Here is a 19,838-nt window from a genome sequence, read left to right as displayed (position 1 = left end):
CCACAGTAAATCTGATGAGCAATTTCACCCCTAATCCCCTAAAAGAGAAGTGAATTCCTATCCATTAGGTAATACTACTACCAGACCTCAACCTCAACTGTTTTTCAAACATTATCACAAACTGTCAGAAGAACAAAAGAAAAATCCTTATTGTTGAATATAATTTTCTTTGCTTTTGTGGATATTTATGTGAGAGTCCTTCAGCTTCTATGTGTTAGAGAAAAGTTGGGCGTGTGCAGAGATTTCCCTTAGTTCTCCTAAAAAGAAAAGGGTTTGCCAGCTGATACAACTCTTTACCCAAGGAACTGCTCCAAATCAGTCAGGAATAATACAGATTGGATGAAATACAGTAGTTTCTCACGTGACTGTGTTTTTCTAAAAACATTAAGTTTTTGGATGAACAAAATACTTAATGTGTCAGATACAAATGGTGTGAAGGAAAACACAGGTAAATTAGTTGTTCAGAGTGTAACTGAGCAGTGGATCTAATGCAGCAGAGAGAGGGAAACAGAACTGATTCCCAGAGGAATCCAGGGAACTCTGTTCCATACACACAGGTTAGGCCTCTTCTGGAAAGCTGGCAGCAATTAGATCATTTGTATTTAAGAAAGATGAATGGGACTGGAGCAGATGATGTGATCTGGGGAATGGAGAGCTTATTGTATGACAGTGTATTGGGAAAGCCTGGCTTATTATCCTAACAAAATGAAGTACGAGAGGGCATATGATTCCTTTCTTATTAATACATTAGGAGACCAGTGTGAGGAACAGAAAATAATTACTTATCTAAAAGAGCATGTTGGCAGAAGAGCAAAGGAGTATAAACTTGCCATGAATAATGATGGGCTGTAGATTAGAAAATGAATCTGAACTATTATTGCAATCATTTTTTTGAATGACCTTCCAATCAGAAGGGAGGGAGAGGAAATTAAAACAATTTCAAGGTGTAGTTAAAGAATGGGTGGGGGGGGTTTATTATATGGTGTCTGTGACAATGAAATGTAAAAAAAAAAAAAATCTGAAAATGATCATTTGATGATGAATCTGATTGTGTGTTGCTAATAATTTTTTTTACTGAAAATACCAGGCTCTTGGTTGCTTTTCATACTCCCATGATGGATTTTGAGGGGAGTGGGTTTAGTCACAAAATGTATGCTCCAGTCATATTCTTTCACACGCAGCTTTCCCTACTTCTCTCGATGTCTCACACATGTCCTGGTTACTGATGGATGGCTCTGCTTGTAGACCTAGCACAGACTGTAGGGAATCAATGCGAGTCCCTTTAAGTCTTCACAGAATTTCTTCCTGGTGATGCTACTGCTGCAGTTGCCTGTAGCAATAGCTGCAGGCAAAATCCACTGCTGGAATTCCCTGTCGGAGACACCCAGTGGGAAATTAAAAGGTCGAGACTGACTGGCTGAGCTTAATTGCTCTAAAATGTTCATTTTAGAATCTAAAAATTTATGTTAAAAAGCAACCATAAAACATGGAGTGAGGGATAAAAATCTTCGATGTTTTTTGGGGATGATCTTAAAACCATTGTTTGCTTCTATGAGAGCTGATATTTGGTTAGTTTGGTACCTCACATAAAAACAGCTCTTTCAAAATATTGAACTTAAGGCCCCCAGCTGGCAGTGCACTCAGGTGTTGGCACAGGGATAATACCAGCTTCTCAAGGGAACTTTGGGGGTTCATGTACTGGGGATGTGACTGCTCCAACAAGTTAAATTCCAAGTTCTTCATTTCAGCTTCTGCCATGAGTCAGAAGACAGGGATATTTTGTGTAGAGTCTTGAAAGGTCTGGACTTGTTTAAGGCAGCAAGACTTTTTTTCCGTGTTTAATACGTGAATAACCTTTTGTCACTTGAGTAGATGTTGCAATCTATTAAGGAACTGGGAGTGTTGGAAATGTCTCTACAAGATGCTAATATAAATCTTGTTTCTTGTAACTGGTTCGTCAGTGGAAATGGCATCATGTTTAATTTATAAATTTTCTTAACGCAACTTTTATGGTAATAAATGCAAATTATGAAACACAGACTTTAGCATACTCAAAAAAGACTGTTTATTCAGTAAATGAAAAAAAAAAAGGGATTTCAATTTATTTTGTCAAATATTCACAGTCAAAGTTCAAATTTTGCTGAAACTTTGAGGCAGAAGATCACGTTCTGGAAATTTTATGATGCCATTGAGCTCATCTGATTAGTAATACTTGCTTTAATTCATGTTGTCTGCCATACACTAAAGTGAGACTGAGTTGACCTGGGTGTTCATCAGACAACTGCATGTGCTTTTTACCACCCTTGGCTTGTATCCTCTCAGGTTGCCCTGAAATAAGTGGTTAGAGTACAAGTTCTTTCCTTGGCTTTTCTAGCACTGTTTTTTTGGACAGGTTCTCTGATATTCATATGGGAATGAGATTTTTTTTTTTTTTTTCTCTTCTGACCCAACTGCCTCAGGCCCTGTGAGCAGTGCTTGAAATCTTGCATGCTAGGAAGGTATTTTCCCCTTAAATTCCAACTTGAACACTAGGTTTAGAGTCTGCTGCTTCAGGGGAGCAAGGTGCTCAGACAGACAGACTGAGAGATTGCTGGATAGCAATGTTTTGCTGAAGCAGTGCACAGCTGGATGTGTGGGGAGTAGGGTGAAAAAGCATGATAACCCCCCCCCCCCACACATATATAGATTCCTATCTCCTATTTTCTTCATCATTCTGGAGTGAGTATTCTTTGGGATATAATTTGTCAGAACATCTGGATTTCTTTGGCTGCCGTTTTGGCTGCTTTTTTTGGATTGTAGAGTCTGTCTCAGGGATTTTTGGATAGTGGCATTGCAGTAACTAGCCTGAGGTATTTGGATTTGAGCAAGTAACAAGTCCCCATTGGCTGGTCCATGTAAATGAAGAGCCAAAAGAGCTTAGGAATGCTCCATCTGTAGCTTTCTGACAGAAGCCAGAATTTGCCTTTTGTGAATTTCATTTCGCAGTGGAAGGAAGCCGGGAAGAGGAGGCATCACAAGCACTTTGAAGGGTATTTTTACTCTTCAAATTTTGCAGGTTGTTCCCAGTATAAAACAGACTTTAAAGGGATCATTCCTGGAAATTATGGTGGGGAGGGGGCAAGGCTTACTGGCTGATTGTAACAGCTACAGACTTAAATGTGTTTTTATATTATACTTTATAAAAATTATAACTGACCAAATGCCTAGAATTTTCAGTACCTATTAAGACTTTAGAAGGCTACATCACATCATTGGACTTTGTTCAAAAAAGCCTGAAAGATGGTGGAAAAAGCCTGTAGCCCATTAGCTTGCTACCAGTGGTCATTGACTGCAAAAATTTGACTGCTTAAAAAAAAACCAAAAAAAATCAAGCAGTAGGTTGACTGATAAACAGCAATGTGCTGCTGTCTGTGTCATCACTGTGGGGGCCTGGGTTGGGTGAGTGTGTCCCTTCCCTGTCATGGCTATACACTTATATATAAGTTATATATATATAACTTATATACAGCTGTTATACATGGTTATATGTGTTTGAGCCCCTGCAATGCCTGAGCCATCGCCTGTGGGTGCTCCTTCAGAGTGCAAAGTTTGTGTTTTACTGGGAGCTGTTCAGGAGGGGGAATGATGATGAGCTCATCATGCAACACAAGAAGGTTTAACTGGGTGCAGCAGTGCACAGCTTTTTCCCCTCCTCAAAAAGCAACTGCTACTGTCAGAGTATGTGTACCCCAAGTTTCAATAAAGAGCAAATTAATTGTGAGTAACAGAACATCTATTTTTCATGATGCTAAGACTCAAATGTTAATTACATCTAATTTATAGAGGCCATTTCTCTTTGTCACTCCTAATCTGTTGCATAACCTTACATGACAGAGCTTTCTCTGTAGAAAAAAAGCTGTTTCAAATCAGTTAAAAAAATTGAATCCAGAGTTCATGCTGTGTGCTATGTTAAGAAGGTAAATAAACTCTTCCTTCCTTCCTTCCATTTTTTCATTGCATACACTAACAACATATTAAAGATTATTTAGATCTATGTGGCTAAATTTGACAGCTTTTACTTATTTCCAATAACTACGAGAGATGAACAGAACTTAGGACTTTGCCTTCATGGGTTATTTATTGACTATATGAAAGCAAATAACTGTGGAATAGGATAGACCTAAATATGAGGAGGTGGTTACAAGTATGTTCCAAAGGGGTGTTTTTCAGCTCTGTGATTTTCAGGTTTTTTTGCAGTGTACTGAGGAGCAAGCTGTGTGTGTGATCGTAATGCTTCGTGGGGGACAGGCTGATAAAAGGAGCTGCCTTTTTTTCCTCTTTGCACATCTTTGTTGTGTTTGGTGATCTGCAGACCAAGTGCCAGCAGCTGAAGCTCTGATCCACGCCGAGCTGGGCCCTGTCCCCACTGTGTAATCTCTGCTTGGAATCTGAGCTACACTGGGCACTTGTATGGACAAGGCTGGTGTCATTTTGCATCGAGGCACACTGCAAAGTGGTGCAGCTCTACCATGGCTGGCAATTATGCTGAGTTAATAAGCTTTCCTGGATCAGATCTGACTCTGTGCTGCGTGCCCCAAAGCACTCATAATGTATAGATATTTTCTGTCACTTGAAGTTCCAGCTTCCATGTGGATGCTGCAGAGCTGGTATGTTTTTTGTGGTGTGCTCAGTATGGAGAGTATGCTTAGTATTTATTCCTAAATAATATGTTCTCTTTGAACTGTGAGGTTTTCTAAGGCAATTCTGATCAAATGCCCAAGCTGTAAAAACAGATAAACAAAACTGTATTTCTAATCAAACACTCATGATTTTGTGGTTTTCTGCTCATTATTCGTACACCAAGTCACATACCTACATAAGCTGTTAAATTCTGTTAACCTCAGTCTTTGCTTGGGGGAATCTCGTGATTCTTCTCTTGTGCTATGCGTTTTCTAGAAAGCACACAAAGATGCAGCCTACACAGAGAAAGATACTGAGCTGTAGAGATGTCTGAAAGAAAAGCAATTTATGAAGATTCTTGGAGACTGAGAAGTATGTATTTTCTTTTATCCTCACATTACATCTTGAGGAGTGTGCCCGGAGGTAGCACACAGTGTCAGTGCTGCGCAAATGAACGGTTCTGACTCCATGCTCTGCAAAAGAATCACATTCAAACACTGCCTATGGAAAGGATGCAGATAGTCCTGTCCTTCTGTTTGACCTTTTTGGATAAGTAAACAGATGAAACTGTCAGTTGCTATACAGCAAGTAATAGGGGCATACATATTTTCCCTACTATCTGTAGTAGGGAATATATCTATATCTATATCTATATTTTGTAAGTTTAAATTTAATTAATATATAATAAGTATCATATAGTTACTATAAAACGTTGCAGTAATTTGATATAGCTTATATTCCCTGTATCAGTTTCCATCTTTAATTCAGTTTTAACATTGATTAGTTTCTCTGCCTATCAGCTTTTCCATTGGAACTGTAAATCCCGCAGTGCCATGTGCATGTCCACTGGGAAAAGATCTTCTTTTCTGTTTTATATGGACTGTTGGAAATAATTGTGCACTGAAGGTTGGGAAATTACTGTATTGGTATTGTCCTCCATTCAATAAGCACTTATCCAACAAAGTATTGATGGAAGTGTTTTACTTTGCTGACTACAATATGCTGATTGAAATGATGCCTCAGGTTTTAGCTTTTATATTTTTCAGATTCTGGACTGCTTTAATGTGTAGTTCTGAGCTTCATATTAGGGCATATTAGTAAGCTCTCTTCACAGAGTAGGTAAACCAAACAATTCCTTCTCTAGCTGGGGACCAAGGACAAATGATCCAAATTTCAGTCCCCAAGAGCATAAACAATGGTGGAATGAAGAGAGAAAAACAAGAAAGATGGGACTTCATGTGCTAAAACTATAATTGGACAATTAACTCCTATATGCAAATGGACCAGAACTTATCAAAGTGAGAGACCCCGTGACCGGTTGTCCATTTTGTGACCATTTTGGGTTCATCTTGGGTGTAGCCCTGGCTGGGCTCTTGTGCTGCCCAAGGTGGATGCACTGAGGCCTTTTAATAAATCCCTACTTTATTCTTTAACTCAGTCTAGCCTCTGTTCTAAGTCAGCCTTCACAAGACTTCAGTTTTGATGACAGAGAAGGGACAGAAGGCATCTGGAAAACCCCCTGGACCAGAGCTAGAGGAACATCCAGCTCCTGCCCCACCACTCTTGCATCAGAACTATTTAGCAAATTGTTAATCTATATGATGAAAATAAATAGCTCGTAAATGTAAAATATCTTCTTCCAAAAAATAGTTTGCTGCATGTACTGGAATGGGTTCTGTCCTATAAAAACTGATTGATGTTGTTGCAGAACCCCGTAGCAATTTCGGCGTTTTCAGCTCACCCAGCACAAATACATGAAGCTGCAATTTCTTTGACTGAAAAATTCCAAGAAATAGTAGCTCCTGGACTCTAATGGGTGGTGGTGCCAGCTGGCAGGCAGGCAGTGGTGGTGAGGATGGGGCTGACTGCCTATAGCAGCTGTATGGCTGTGTTAGCAGTGTTCAGTGTTTCTTTCCCTGTGGGAGCAGAAAGGTGCAGGTGGTTGCCATCCCAGAGCACCTCCAGGTTAATGCACGTGCACGTTGTGTTCCCATACGACTTCAGTTTTACTGAAGTTGGGAATGCTTTCCTGGAAGGTGCTTTATTGAAGGAGTGCAAGTCAATTTTTCAGTGACTGCTTTCAGTAGTCTCTTTTATCTTGCCTCGCCTGATGTGTGTACTTGGTTATTGTGAGATGACAGGAGTGTATAGCAATGATGACAGAAGAGTGCATTTAAGCAGCCAACAGCAGTGAATACTGGGAAGTCACTGGAAACCTCTGTTGATTTGATGGAATAAATCCACAGTAACCAAGGGCAGGATCTAGCGTTATTTGTGAAACTTGAGTCCATTCTGAACATGGCCTTTGATTGTCAACTGAAATGCAAGGGCTTTAATTAAGGGCAGGCACAAAAGATTCAGTAATGATAGTGAATAAATCTTTACTTTGACAGTGTGTGAGAATGTGGCTCAGAGAGCTGCAAATGACTGGAAGAAATGTTCCTTTTAATCACACAAAACTGCCTTCTACTAAAGGACAGTTCATTAAAGCTGAATTTAGCATCTATGCCTAGAGAAATTTAACAGATGTGTCTGTGACAAATGCATTCCTCGTTGCATATTGTTCTGTACGAGATTTAAAGACAAGTAAGCATATCATGAGTGTCCACTGTTGTCCACTGGTGTTCTTCCTGGTTCAACAAGCTGTGGTGTGTCGTGGCGAGGCGGTCAGTGCCGCTACCTTCCCTGCAAGCGTCCGCGGAGGGAAAATGTTTGGGCAGGCACACGACAATCACACACACAAGCACAGCACAGCTAGCAGGCAGGTGAGACACGGGAGGATCTTCTGTATGGGGTTCCAGCGAGGGGTTATTAGGGTCTGGCACTGAATTTTTTCTTGTTGAAACATTGAGGCAGAAGATCACATTCTGGAAATTTTATGATGCCATTGAGCTCATCTGATTAGTAATACTTGCTTTAATTCATGTTGTCCGCCATACACTAAAGTGAGACTGAGTTGACCTGGGTGTTCATCAGGCCTTTTACCACCCTTGGCTTGTATCCTCTCAGGTTGCCCCTGAAATAAGTGATTAGAGTACAAGTTCTTTCCTTGGCTTTTCTAGCACTGTTTTTTGGACAGGTTCTCTGGTATTCACATGGGAATGAGATTTTTTTTTTTTTTTTTCTCTTCTGACCCAACTGCCTCAGGCCCTGTGAGCAGTGCTTGAAATCTGTCCCGGGAGTCCAGCAACAGAAGACAACAGACATTGGAGGGTCCGGGGTATAAATATGTGAAGGACGGGGTGGAGCAAAGCATCAGGGCAAATCAACTGAGGGCATAGGGGTGGTACAAAGGGCAGGAGCCAATAGGCAGTGCCAGGGTGGACAGGCAGGGTTACATTAGCCCATGGGGAAACAGGGAGTAGGGAATATTCTAGAACAAGACCATATAGGGGTAAAAGGGGTAGGGACGGCCCATGGGGAATACAGAACTGGGGTAAATTGGCATAGTGCTGCAGAGCACCATGGGGGAAGCCTTCTGTCTCCCCCTAACCTATGGGGGATAACCAGGGCCTATGGTGCATGCCTCCAGGGCATTGCCACTGCCCTTTTCCCAATAGGCTCACATGTGGCAGGCACATTCTTCTCTCTCTCAGGATTTTTCATAGAGGAGCACAGAGGAAAGAAAGAGAAAACCATTTCTATTTCTGATCCTTGTTTTTCCCATGTGGAATGTGTTTGGAGAATTGTTTACCTGGGGTGATTGCTTGATTGGATTCTGGTGAGGATTGTTTGAGCCTGATGGCCAATCCAACCCACCTGTGTCTGGCCTCTTGAGAGAGGGTCAGGAGTTGTGAGTTAGATATGGTAGTTAGAAAAAAGTAGGTATGTAGTTTTAGTATCTCCTTTAAATAGTATATTAATGTATTATAATATAGTTATAATAAAGAAATCATTCAGCCTTCTGAGTTGGAGTCAGACATCATCATTTCTTCCCACCGGGTTCGCCTGCGTTTACAATACTCATGGGCCTCCACAGTGGTATAAAAAGGTAACTGCATTATTCTACAAACAAAGTCACAGGAATGGATAAATGTCACAAACCTTTTTGCATTTAGCCTAAATCACAAGCTATCTTTCTTGCATGCTTTTGTGATCTCGTCTTGTCTGGGGAGGTAAAGCAGTAGTGTGTGCTATTCCAGGGAAGCATAGTCTTCACCCCAGTTGTAAATGAACTCTCCGCTGAGAGGTTTGCATTTTGCGCAGGAAAAGCTAGATCAAAGAGTGAGAAAACTGAAATTCTAACAGAGTAATGGATGTTTGGGAGTAAAATCTGACTTTCTGTTTGCATTTATATTTTGTAGTTGTTCTAGATGGTGCCAGTGGGGAAAAGCTGATTTATGACAAGGTTTTAAAAAGTGTGGCAGTTTGTTTAATCAGGAAATGCACTGGGAGGATATCTGACCTTTCAAATCCTCTGTATTTATCTTTTTTTTTCTTCCATTTTGTTGACTGGGACTAGAACTGACTTGTTTCTTATGCTTTATAAGTTTTTATGAGCTGATGTTACATTTATAATGAGGTCTGTGTGAACATCCCATAATGATACTCCAATAACTGCAGCATTCAGAGAGTTTGTTCAGGAACTCAACCAACAGACAGCCTAAAAGGGATCAGACTGTACAGCCCATCTATGTATTTACATCCACGTATGTGGCTTCTCTTTTAATAAATATCAGATAGTAAAACTGTTTCTAAAATTACATATATTTGCACACACTTGGATAAAGATACTAGATTTAATTTCAAACAAAATATATTTTGGGGAGAAAAGAGTCTAATGTCAGCCCCACCAAAGACAGAGTTACATTTGGCTGTCCAGCTACTGGTTATAAAGGGGTTAAAACCAAATGAAAACAAGCAAACATGGCTGAACCAAAAAGCTTTGCAAAATGCAACAGGAATGGTTTCTGTATTTTAAATCCATTTGAAATTCAGGAATATGCTATTATATAGGCTCTAGGTTAGTCAGGTGTTGACATCCCTTTCCATGTCTGTGTTGGGTCAGAAAAGCTGAAATATGTTCTCCTGAACTGATATTTTATCCAGCAAAAGAAGGAATTAATATTTTATGATTCTAAATGAATGTTGAATTTCCTTGATTTCAGTGTGCATAAAAGACACTTTAACTGTGAAGCACAACTTAGTATCATACAAAAACACGTACATTTTTTAAAAATGTTTGCTGAACTGCTGCTGGGTTACAAATACATAAGTAAATGATGAAGAAGAATGCTAATTCCTCCATTATTAGTTTATTTTTCTTGAATAAATAGCTATAATAATACTTAGAAAATATAAACACTCACTTTTTGTTGGGCTGGATGTCACTTCATTGAGGCTGGCACGTAGAACAGCTTTTTAGCATCTTAAAATGACACAGCATTTTTGGCCTGGTGTTGATACTTCATCTTTCTTTTAAGAAACAGATCACTCTTAAGTTATTTCCTCAGCTTCAAAAGGGAAAGATGGGTATCACCAACAAGAAAATGTCAGTAATTTCATTTTCATTCATGGCTTGAAGCATTTAAAGGTTAATTTTAGATACAAATACAGTTGTTGAACATTTTATACTAGTTTTCTGTAGATCGCCAAATGCTTTGGAGTTGCTGATGTATTAGTGTGGAAAATCTAAATATAAAATTGCATCCAAAGGAGGACTCCCACAGATTTTTAAAGTATGCTGTCCCTAACTAAATTAATTATAGCATTTTTTACTATCTTCAGGCTTTTGTGGAGAAAAACAATGTTCTCCCTGTAGGGAATCAAGGGATACGAGCTGACTGAGAAAAGCTGTGGTTCTGTTTTGTCAAGTCTTTGTGGTAGACTTTATATTGGTGCTTTATCACAACATGTATTTAGAATAAAAGACAATTAAATTATCTTTGCTTTAAATGAGTATTTCTTTTTGTGTACTAAGCTGCAGCTAGAATAGAAGAATTGAGGGTCACATTTGAGGGCATGGAAAAAAATATGAATCTTTTGCAGAGAAATTTACAAAATGAGTTTGAGTTTTACTTGGAAATCAAGCCAAAAGTTTGTTCTTGGGGAATGAATATTTGTTATTTAGGCTAGGTTATCAAACAGATGTGCATGCTCAGTGTATTCTCCCTTGTGTGTTGCTTTTAACAGCAAGTTATTCCAAAGGGCTGGTTTTGGCCCAGGCAGGCCATCAGGGATGTCACAGAGGTCTTCTTATACATTTTCTATCTAATTTTTGCTGTTTAATCAGTTGTTTGTTGTCAACCACCACTCGACAGTAAAATTCTAACGATACTGAAGACACACTCACACACCAACCTGTGCTGTATTTTGGGAAATACAGAAAAGGAAGTCAGATTATCCCATACTTGGCCTTGTGAAATGAAAGCAGTTGAGTACAGTGGCAGCTCCACCTTGCAGAAAATATGGGGACAACAGGAGGTCCCTTGTAGAGAATATAGAGGCTTTCCTTCTCTGAAAGGAAACATCTCTCATCCAGGAGATGCTTAGCAAGTGTCTGAAGGAGGCAGGGTCATACACTGAGACTGGGATCAGGATTTCTGCTGCAGATCAGCTTGCAAAAGCAAGTACTTATTTGGAGAAAATACTTTTAACTGTACTATGCTCTTTCACTTGAGGCTGAAAATTTTGTTTCCAGATAACACCTCTAGATGAAGTATTCTGTCACTCAAGTTACAGCAAAAAAAAAATCTCCTTTTAGGAAAGGAACACCTGAACACAGCTCTTCTCCCTTTAGAGACTCAGGAAAGTTTAGAATGATAAAAGGGCAGTGGTAAGAGACTTTCTTTAGAGGAACCAGCAAATATGCTTAAATTACTAGTTATTATAAATTACAAATACATATATAGCTCCATTTAAATTTATCTCCGAAATGTCAAAAATATGAGGAAAGAAAGGCATGAGCACTTCTTTCATTCTAATTGGAAAGCAGCAACAAAAAATATAATGATTTCTTGCCATTTTTTCCCTCTCCCTTCTCTCAGGTCCGCACCAGTGTCCTACCTGATCACAAGGAACCAAGAGCAGATGTTGGGGTAAGCAATTATTTTCAGTAACTGATTTTATTTTTTTTTTCATCTCATCGGCAGGCACAAACACTCAGGGCTCAACACAACCTAACAAGCTTTTTTAATAGTAAAAGTTTTTGGTTAAGTGAATAAAATAATCAAGGCAGGTGTGGTAGTCTCATGGATTGATGTGATCCCATTCACATCTCTTTGAAAATCTTTTTCAACTGAAGCTATCCTGAGGCAAGCACAACCATCTAAACTCCTTGCTAATGTCATACAAGCAATCTGGATGAGATTGAGAGTCTGGAATGGCATTGCCTCAGGAAGCCTGGGCTGTCACCTTCTGGTCTTCATGTGCAGGGTATCAAACATTCTGCAGCAGGAGTTGTCTTTGGTTTGTGTTGTCAGAAGTTAAACTGGCAACATAGAGAGGACTTACTTTTATGTGTAGATCTACAGAGCATTTGACAAAGGTATTGGGAAGTAATTTTCTGAGAGGGCTAAAACCTCCCAGATAATATGGACACCTGGTGGAGGTGGGAAAGGTTGGTCCTTCTAGAGCTGAATAAAAGAACAAAGACCACCTGGTGCAGGTATCAGATCTGTCTGCAAATATGTCAAATACCTGGGGGGTTAAATTTTTTTAGCCTGAGGTGCTGACTTTTCTGCCTTACTGGGGCTTCCTTGGCATAGTTTTCAAGACTTCAGCTGGTGTTTGAAAAATCTGTAGCTTGGCAGCAAGTTCAATCTTAGTGAAATAATCTATGTGTTTTAACTTTTCATATAGCTATTATAGAGATTTTTCTCTTTGGCTAGCTGAGATTATTCATCAAACTACCAAGGCACATATCTTAAGATTTATTGTTGTGTCTTGCACACTAGCAAAATTCAAAAGGAACGTTACTCTACAATTAGCATTACAGCAGTAATTTTGCTTAAAGCCTTTCCAAGTCATGTGGGCAAAGTTAGATTGGTTTGTAGACTACCAGTTCAGGCCCCAGGGTGGACTATTGGTATCTAAATCAATATGGAAAAAGTATTCTCCAGTTTCATATTAAACCCCTTGAACATTAGCATAACTCTTTTAATTTGGGTCATGGGATCATTTAAAATTCTATTTGGTTTTGCAGATAGCTCTGTGTTGTCAAGCAAACAATTTATTTTTTTCTAAATAAGCATAAAAATATGAAACAGAGAATTAAGCAGAATGTTTTAAGCCAATAGAATCATTCACCTTTAATTTCATGACACTGGAGAAGTAGATGTGATGCTCAGGCATGTTTAGTGGGTACAATGACCAAAGCTCCTTGACTTTATGAGTGCAATGTAGTTGTCTCTTGGCCGTGGTCACATGAGGATTCTGACTTAGGATTCTTAAATATATTTATGGTTCTATTTTGCTGCAGAAAGAAGCCCCAAGTGACCAAACCTTATATCAGTTTCATTCCAAATACCCCTCTTCCCCTTTCCAAATGATCAGGTTTCAAATACAAGCACTCAAATATAATGAAACATCAGAATAAAGGCTGCCATAGAGACACGGTGTTGTGGAATGCATTCTTACAGTATGAAGAAGGACATGCTGTTGGAAGAGGATAAATAATCTGGGCTAAATGTGTGGCCACAGAGTTTTAGTGCAGAAACACTCTCATGCTGACTCATCTAAAGGAAGACAGAACCATCTGTGTCTTCACTGCAGCAAGGCTGTGCATCACCATGTGCTGCACCTGGATGTCTTTTTTTTGTAGAAGTACCTTTCATTTTGGCACTGAAAACTAACTTTGCTGATCTTTGCTTGTGTGGCTGTATTATTTTTCTTCCTTCCTTTCTTCCTGTTCATCGCTTCCCAGATTCACTGTTTTTCCAGCCTTCCCTAGACTCTCAACTTGTCTCTTTTTTCTTTTGCTGCTTACATGCTGCTTAGGAAATCTAAGCCTGTGCCATTGATGGGAACAAGCCATACACGATGACTCAGTTTACCAAACTGCAGACCTGAAGTTTGCAGTTTACCAACTGCAGTGTTGCTGCTTGCCTCATTTCAGAATGGGTTTTTGAACTGTACATTGTATATGGAAGAAAACTTAGTGTAGAGCTTTACTGTTTGCATTCAAACACTCAACATCCTGCTGGCTTTTCTGAAAAAAAGCGGGCTGAAGGGTTTTTTTTAACCAGAGGAAGTTACTCTTCTCAGCAGTGACAAATTCTTTTCTGTTTTCCCTGAAGGGAACATCGCTGTCTGTAGGCAACCTCTGTTGACTTGGAGCAACTTGATTCTTCTTTAATTTGTATATCCAAGAATGTATATAATTTAGCCTGGAATTCTAATTTGCCATTCCAACAGTAAACGTAGTGTTATGTAATAAGAATCAAACTCTGTGTCCTTCTTATTATTTTATTGCAAAAAAATTAAACATAATGTCATGATCTTATTACAATTTATTTAGAGAAAGTGATATTGTGTTGTGTATTTGAAAGATAAATTGATAGAAGATGGCTGTAGGCTGTTAGTTCCTTGCCCATTTTTCCCAAGGCTGGAATACCACTGCTGGCCAAGTTGACAAAATGGGATTTCAGCAAGGTGGAGCAGGATATGAGCAGAGGTTAAAAAATAGCCAAAGTGCAAAAGAAGATTTAACCCTTTTTCCTCTTTGTACCTTTTTTTATATGTGAAGAGTGATGTTTATAGAAGAAAAAGATACAGTGATGTAGCTTAATTACCACATTTATCTGCAGTTTTAATGCAGTGAATGGGTTACAATGGAAATAGAGGAAAACAGTACTTAAAACATTGCCAAGAGCCAGAGAAATATAAAATTTCTATTAATAAACTTCTTCTGAACTCAATTTAAAAGTGCCTTCCTAGCAAATACATTCATATTTGGATTACATGGATGGTAGTGCCAGTGGCTTGAGGAAAAACTGTAACAAGAACAATTTTGGTAAAACACTGAAAAGGTAGCACTTCTTGTAATCCAGAAATTGGAAAAATAGGAAGAAATAGATGAAAAATGCAAATACTTGTACTGAATGAAAATTTTTCTGTGGCTGTACATCTTACAATCTGTTATTTTGTCAGGTTGTTAGACTGTTCTTATTGGAAAAGAGAAAGGTTCCTGCCCATAAAACCAAAGTTTTTAACAGTTTACTGATAATTGTGCTGCACAAAAAATGTCTAGTGGATAAAGTATTAAAACTGTTATATTGAAATGCAATATTTTTCTAGGTACCAAAGAAAAATTTTCAAGTGTGAGTCCAAAAGAAGTAACAGAAATGAATGAATATGTTATCCTTTCTTTCTGCTTTGATTTGTAGCGAAGCTTCCTGGGCTGTGCAACTTTTAGAGTAGGAGATCTGGTAAAGTCAAAGGATCAGCAGTTGACCCTTACCCTCAGGTAAGTGTTTCCCTCTGTTGTAAGTCACGGTGAGTTACTAACCCTTGTTAGTAACAATTCTCATCCAAGGAATGGCAGCAAAGACAGGGAAGAGTCTGCAGCACTAGTCAGATGAAGAATGGCTGAGGGAGTTGGCAGTGTTTATCCTGGAGAAAAGTAGGCTCAGTGGAGACCCTGTCACCCTCTAGAATTACCTGAAAGGAGGTGCTGTGAGCTGGGGGTCGGTCTCTTCTCCCGAGACGTAGCAAGTCAGAGGACAAGAGGAAATGTCCCCGAGTTGCACAAGGTGAGGTTTAGATTGGATATCAGGAAAAAAAATTCTTCACGTGAGGGGTTATCAAGCACTGGAACAGGCTGCCCAGGGAAGTAGTGGGGTCACCATCCCTGGAGCTATTTATTAGACATGTAGATGTGGCCCTGAGGAACATGGTTTAATGGTGGACTTGGCAGTGCTGGATTTATGGTTGCATTCAATGCTCTTGAAGTTCTTTTTCAGCCTATACAATTCTCTGATTGCTGCTTGACTGTCTTTTAAACTCCATGTTCCATCAGGTATATTAGATGACAACTTGAAGTGCTTTCAATTCTGCCATGTACAAATTCAAAATTAAATGCCAAAATTAAATATCAACCCTATAACCTGGAGCTTCCCAGGTGCCAGATTAGAAAAGGTAATTTTATTCTATGATAACCTATGGAAGAATCACAGGGAACTTGGCATAGGAATATTCATTCAAAGTTTCCTTTAGAAAGGAGCGTAAGAGCTTCAGTTTTGTTTGGGGTGTGTGGTTTAAAGAATTAGCAGTGTACAGTTTGGTTTGTTTACTAGGCATGCTTAAAGAAGGTGGTCCTAATTATTGAAGGTGTCTCCCATGTGAAAATGCTTGTGGTCTCCTAAACTCATTATATGCAGCCATACTGAAATTGTAGTGGGGTGTGACGTACAACTCTAATCAGTGACAGGGTACAGAGCTGCAGAAGGGTCAGAGACAGTGTTCAAAACCTAGGGCTAGGCTGAGCAGATACATCTTAAAGCTGGGCACTGAAGGGGAAAAAAATATATCCTATATCACCCCTGATGCTGTCTTGCATGGCTTAAGGTAAATGAAGATACTAATCAAAACCTTTGAAGGTTAGGGGCAGCCTTTTAGATGGTGATTTTCAGAATAAATTCATCGGACTTTATATAGTGCAGGGATTTTGTTGAGCTGATTTTTGCAAGCACAATGGAGGCTTATTTGGGATTACTGGCAAGGTACAGTTAAACTTCACAGAGCTACTGCTCACACTCCATGTGTCTGCAAAGGCAACATTTTGGGAGGAAAGAAGCTGTGACTGGGAGAACTGAGACACCAGCATATGTTGTGGCTGGGATGTTGTACATAGGTGCTGTGGGAAAGTTTTTTGTTACCCTGAGCACAGAAAGACAGCCTGAATTTGGTTTAAGGAGCAAAGTATGACCCATTCAGAGATTTTTTTAGGAATGGAAACTTCTTGAAGTATTTTGGCACCTGCTTTCCTCTTTCAACAGGAGTAGTTGTATATGAATGTGTAGTTTGCAGGGCAAAGTTAACAAAATACTTTGATTTTAATTTCTCCCAAACAGAAAATGCCACACCTGACAAAAAGATAACTTTGTCTAACAAAAAAAGTCCGATTAGATAAAATATGAACTGACTGTTCCCTATGGGAATTGATGGCTAGCTAAATGAATTCCAGCTTAGTGATTGTAAGAATCTATTCTTACAGGAATTCAAGTTGTCTTTAACTCTTTGGGATAAATTTTCCTTCCCTAACTGACATATTGAAAATTTGATCTGAAAGATTGCCTCCAACAGTTGGCACAGTAATTGACAGAATGGAAAGCTTCAGTTTCAGAGTAAGTGTGTTGTATCTCAGCCATCCAATTTGTGATCAAAAAGTTAAGATGGAAAACTCATAAGAAGTAGATGAAAAATTTGTTTTTAATTAATATTTTTAGTCTTGGTTGTCCTCTTTATTCAGCTAGCACTAAAAGACAAATATACCAATTAAATTAATTTGCAGACACATTAAATGGTAGGGTTTAATCAGCTGGACATTTTTTTAAGAAAAACATCCTAACTTTTCAAAGGTGGGATTGTTTTCTGATTATGACTATTCAGCAGTAGAAAGTCAGTAGAAATTATCCTTATTTCTTTGATGGCAATTTAACCAGAGCAGTCTACTAATTTAAGCTTGCTTTCCTCTAATCACCCTGAGGTATTAGTACCTCTCAGGAGGATAGAGAATATATCAAGGGGCATGTCAGAGCATGAAATTCTATTTAATTCTTGTTGATATTCTTTGGATAGGAGTTTATCAGGGCGTGCCTGTGATTGAGATATTCCTTTGTTAGATTTAAAGTAGAGATTTAAGGACCCAGAAATAGCTCTGTGGTGTGCCCCATAAAGATTGGTGTAATTATAGATTCTGGTTAATTTTTAACTGACTTTTCTTTTTGTTTTCCTTTTTTTTTTTTTTAGTTACTATGTCTTTCTGAGGTACAATGTAACAATAGAAAAGTGTTTTCAAAGGAACATTCTTGTATTTTTCTGTTATTTCGTGGAGAGCTGGCATGTGTATACAAATTCTTACTGTTGACACACCGTGCTCTACTTTTCCGTTTTCCTACCATTGTGCCCTAATAGTGATTAGGGACGCAAGTTACAAAACCTCTGCAAAAGAAGTTTTTATTTTGATTGTCCTTTCTTCTCCATAAAGGTGCCCTAATCTGATGGCTGACTGTTTTTGGTAGATCCCTGCGCATGTAGCTAATCTTCAAAACACAAGAAGGTTGATTTGTAGAATTACTTCAGTGTACACAACAAATGTTGGCAGAGGAATTTAGTTACTAGCAATTTTGGGATTGCAATTTCCTATATGGAGTTTATAAACAGGGAGACGCTTTCTATAGACTTGCACGTTTCATTTTGCAATGATAATGCAATGTCACTTGCTTCCAGCTTTCTCATACAGTTGTGATGATGAATGGCATAAAATGGGCTGTTGAATGCAACAAAAGTATTTTTCAGTAGGAGAAAATTTTTTAATATTGACAATATAATACAATGTGTCTGATTAAAAAAATAAAATCATGCATTTTTTTTTTTTTCTTTCTAAATGAGGGCTAGGTATACTGGCTGCTAATTTAGTAATAAAAGCTGATTTATTTTTTAAGAAACTTTAATTTTTAAGTTCAATTTAGAGGATCTTTTACCATGCCTTTCGGTTAAGAACAGCATAATAAAAGAACCCAATTCTAGGTTGGTTGGGTTTTTTTTGTTTGTTTGTTTGGGTTTTTTTTTGGTGGTTTTTTTTTTGTTTGTTTGTTTTTGGTTTTTTTTTTTTTTTCTTTTGGGTTTTTTTGGGTTTTTTTTTGGCTTGTTTGTTTTTGGTTTTTTTTTTTCCTAGTTGCGCTCTATGGTTTTTTGCAAAGAGCTAGCAATCAGTACTTCCATTAGCCCCTTTCCCTGTGGTGGTAGTTTGCCTGTTTCCAGGAAGGCCTCCTTTAGCTTAGGCAATTTTGATATGATTTCCACTTAGTTACATGTAAGAAGCAGCAAAGGACAAAGACAACAGTGCTGTCTTGTGTTCTCTGCAAAAATAAGGTGCATCTACAATAGATTATCTGGGAGGTTGTATCTCTGTCTGTCAATCATGTACAGACTTCTTTAATCATGTGTCAATGCTTAAGCTCCTGGACAGTATTTATTTGTCTAGCTGTCTAATTTTAGTTGTCATCTTTTCATTAATCTTGGACAGGACTGAACTTTCTTTAAAGAAAGGAGATAAACCTAGCTATTTTTGCCAAAAAAGTCCTCTTAATTTCCCTCTCGCCTAACAGCTTGTAGTTCAGTGGGTCAGAAAACATGTAACTGCACTTCAGTAGTAGCAATATTCACAAAGTTTAACTAACTAGAGAGAACTGGAAAGCTGCACAGTAATTTCTGCAGTCATTTATGTATTTAGCATAACTTCCCTAGCAAATGATGACTATAAAATGCTATATATTTAGCTGCTTTTCTCTATTTAAATTCAGTAGATATCTGTCTACAACTAGTTGTACTTGGTCTCCCTCCTGAAATTGTTTCTTGGCTGCTTCATGTTGTGTCATCCACCTCAGGAAGCTGGTGAGCAGCAGCTTGACTTCATAAGTCAGGTGAATCTCCAATACAGTTGGGGTGAAATGTGTTCTGACGTGAAACTTAATCAACCACACATTGAAATAATGAAAACAGAAGGAACTGAGCATTGCAAAATTTAGTTTATTTATCTTAGAATGCAACAGAATTTTATTTACAGTTGTATTACAGTGGAACCAGTATCAATTATTGTAATAGGCTTCACTGTGAATTCACTGATAAACATTTTTCTGTAAGTACAATACTTTTGTGCTTGGATATATCAAAATATATTATGCCAGCAGATAAATTAATTTTATGACAATGTGAGTTAGCTAGTTTGCTAATTGCATTTATTGTGTGTTATGCACTGGAGAAAAGGGCTCCCTGCTAGACTCAGTTGTGCAGTTTGCTTTTCAGGCAGTCACTTTGTCTTTTATAATTAACACAGCCATGCAGACCTGAAGTCTGCTTCCTTTTTTTTCCTTTGTGTCATTGAATATTTTTCTTTTTTCCTTTTTCTTTTTTTTTTGGAAGAAAGGTGTATGGCCATGGGAACCAATTAGCAGGCCTAAATTTGCATATTCAACATGTAGTAATGAAACTCTCTGAAATCACCATTGGAGGCAAAT

The 19,838-nt window shown here is 38.4% G+C and overlaps 1 protein-coding gene across 1 annotated transcript in view; it reads left to right on the top strand.

The window, feature by feature from the left end:
- The window catches only part of INPP4B (inositol polyphosphate-4-phosphatase type II B), a 257,500-nt gene that overhangs the window by 130,330 nt on the left and 107,332 nt on the right, over positions 1-19,838 (top strand). The window contains 2 exon segments of the mRNA XM_053940443.1: positions 11,646-11,696; positions 14,985-15,064. Of these exon segments, the coding sequence (XP_053796418.1) occupies positions 11,646-11,696; positions 14,985-15,064 (131 nt within the window).

Source organism: Vidua chalybeata, chromosome 4 (assembly GCF_026979565.1).
Source record: "Vidua chalybeata isolate OUT-0048 chromosome 4, bVidCha1 merged haplotype, whole genome shotgun sequence".
NCBI classification, from domain to species: domain Eukaryota; kingdom Metazoa; phylum Chordata; class Aves; order Passeriformes; family Viduidae; genus Vidua; species Vidua chalybeata.
This window is presented reverse-complemented; position numbering and strand designations above follow the sequence as displayed.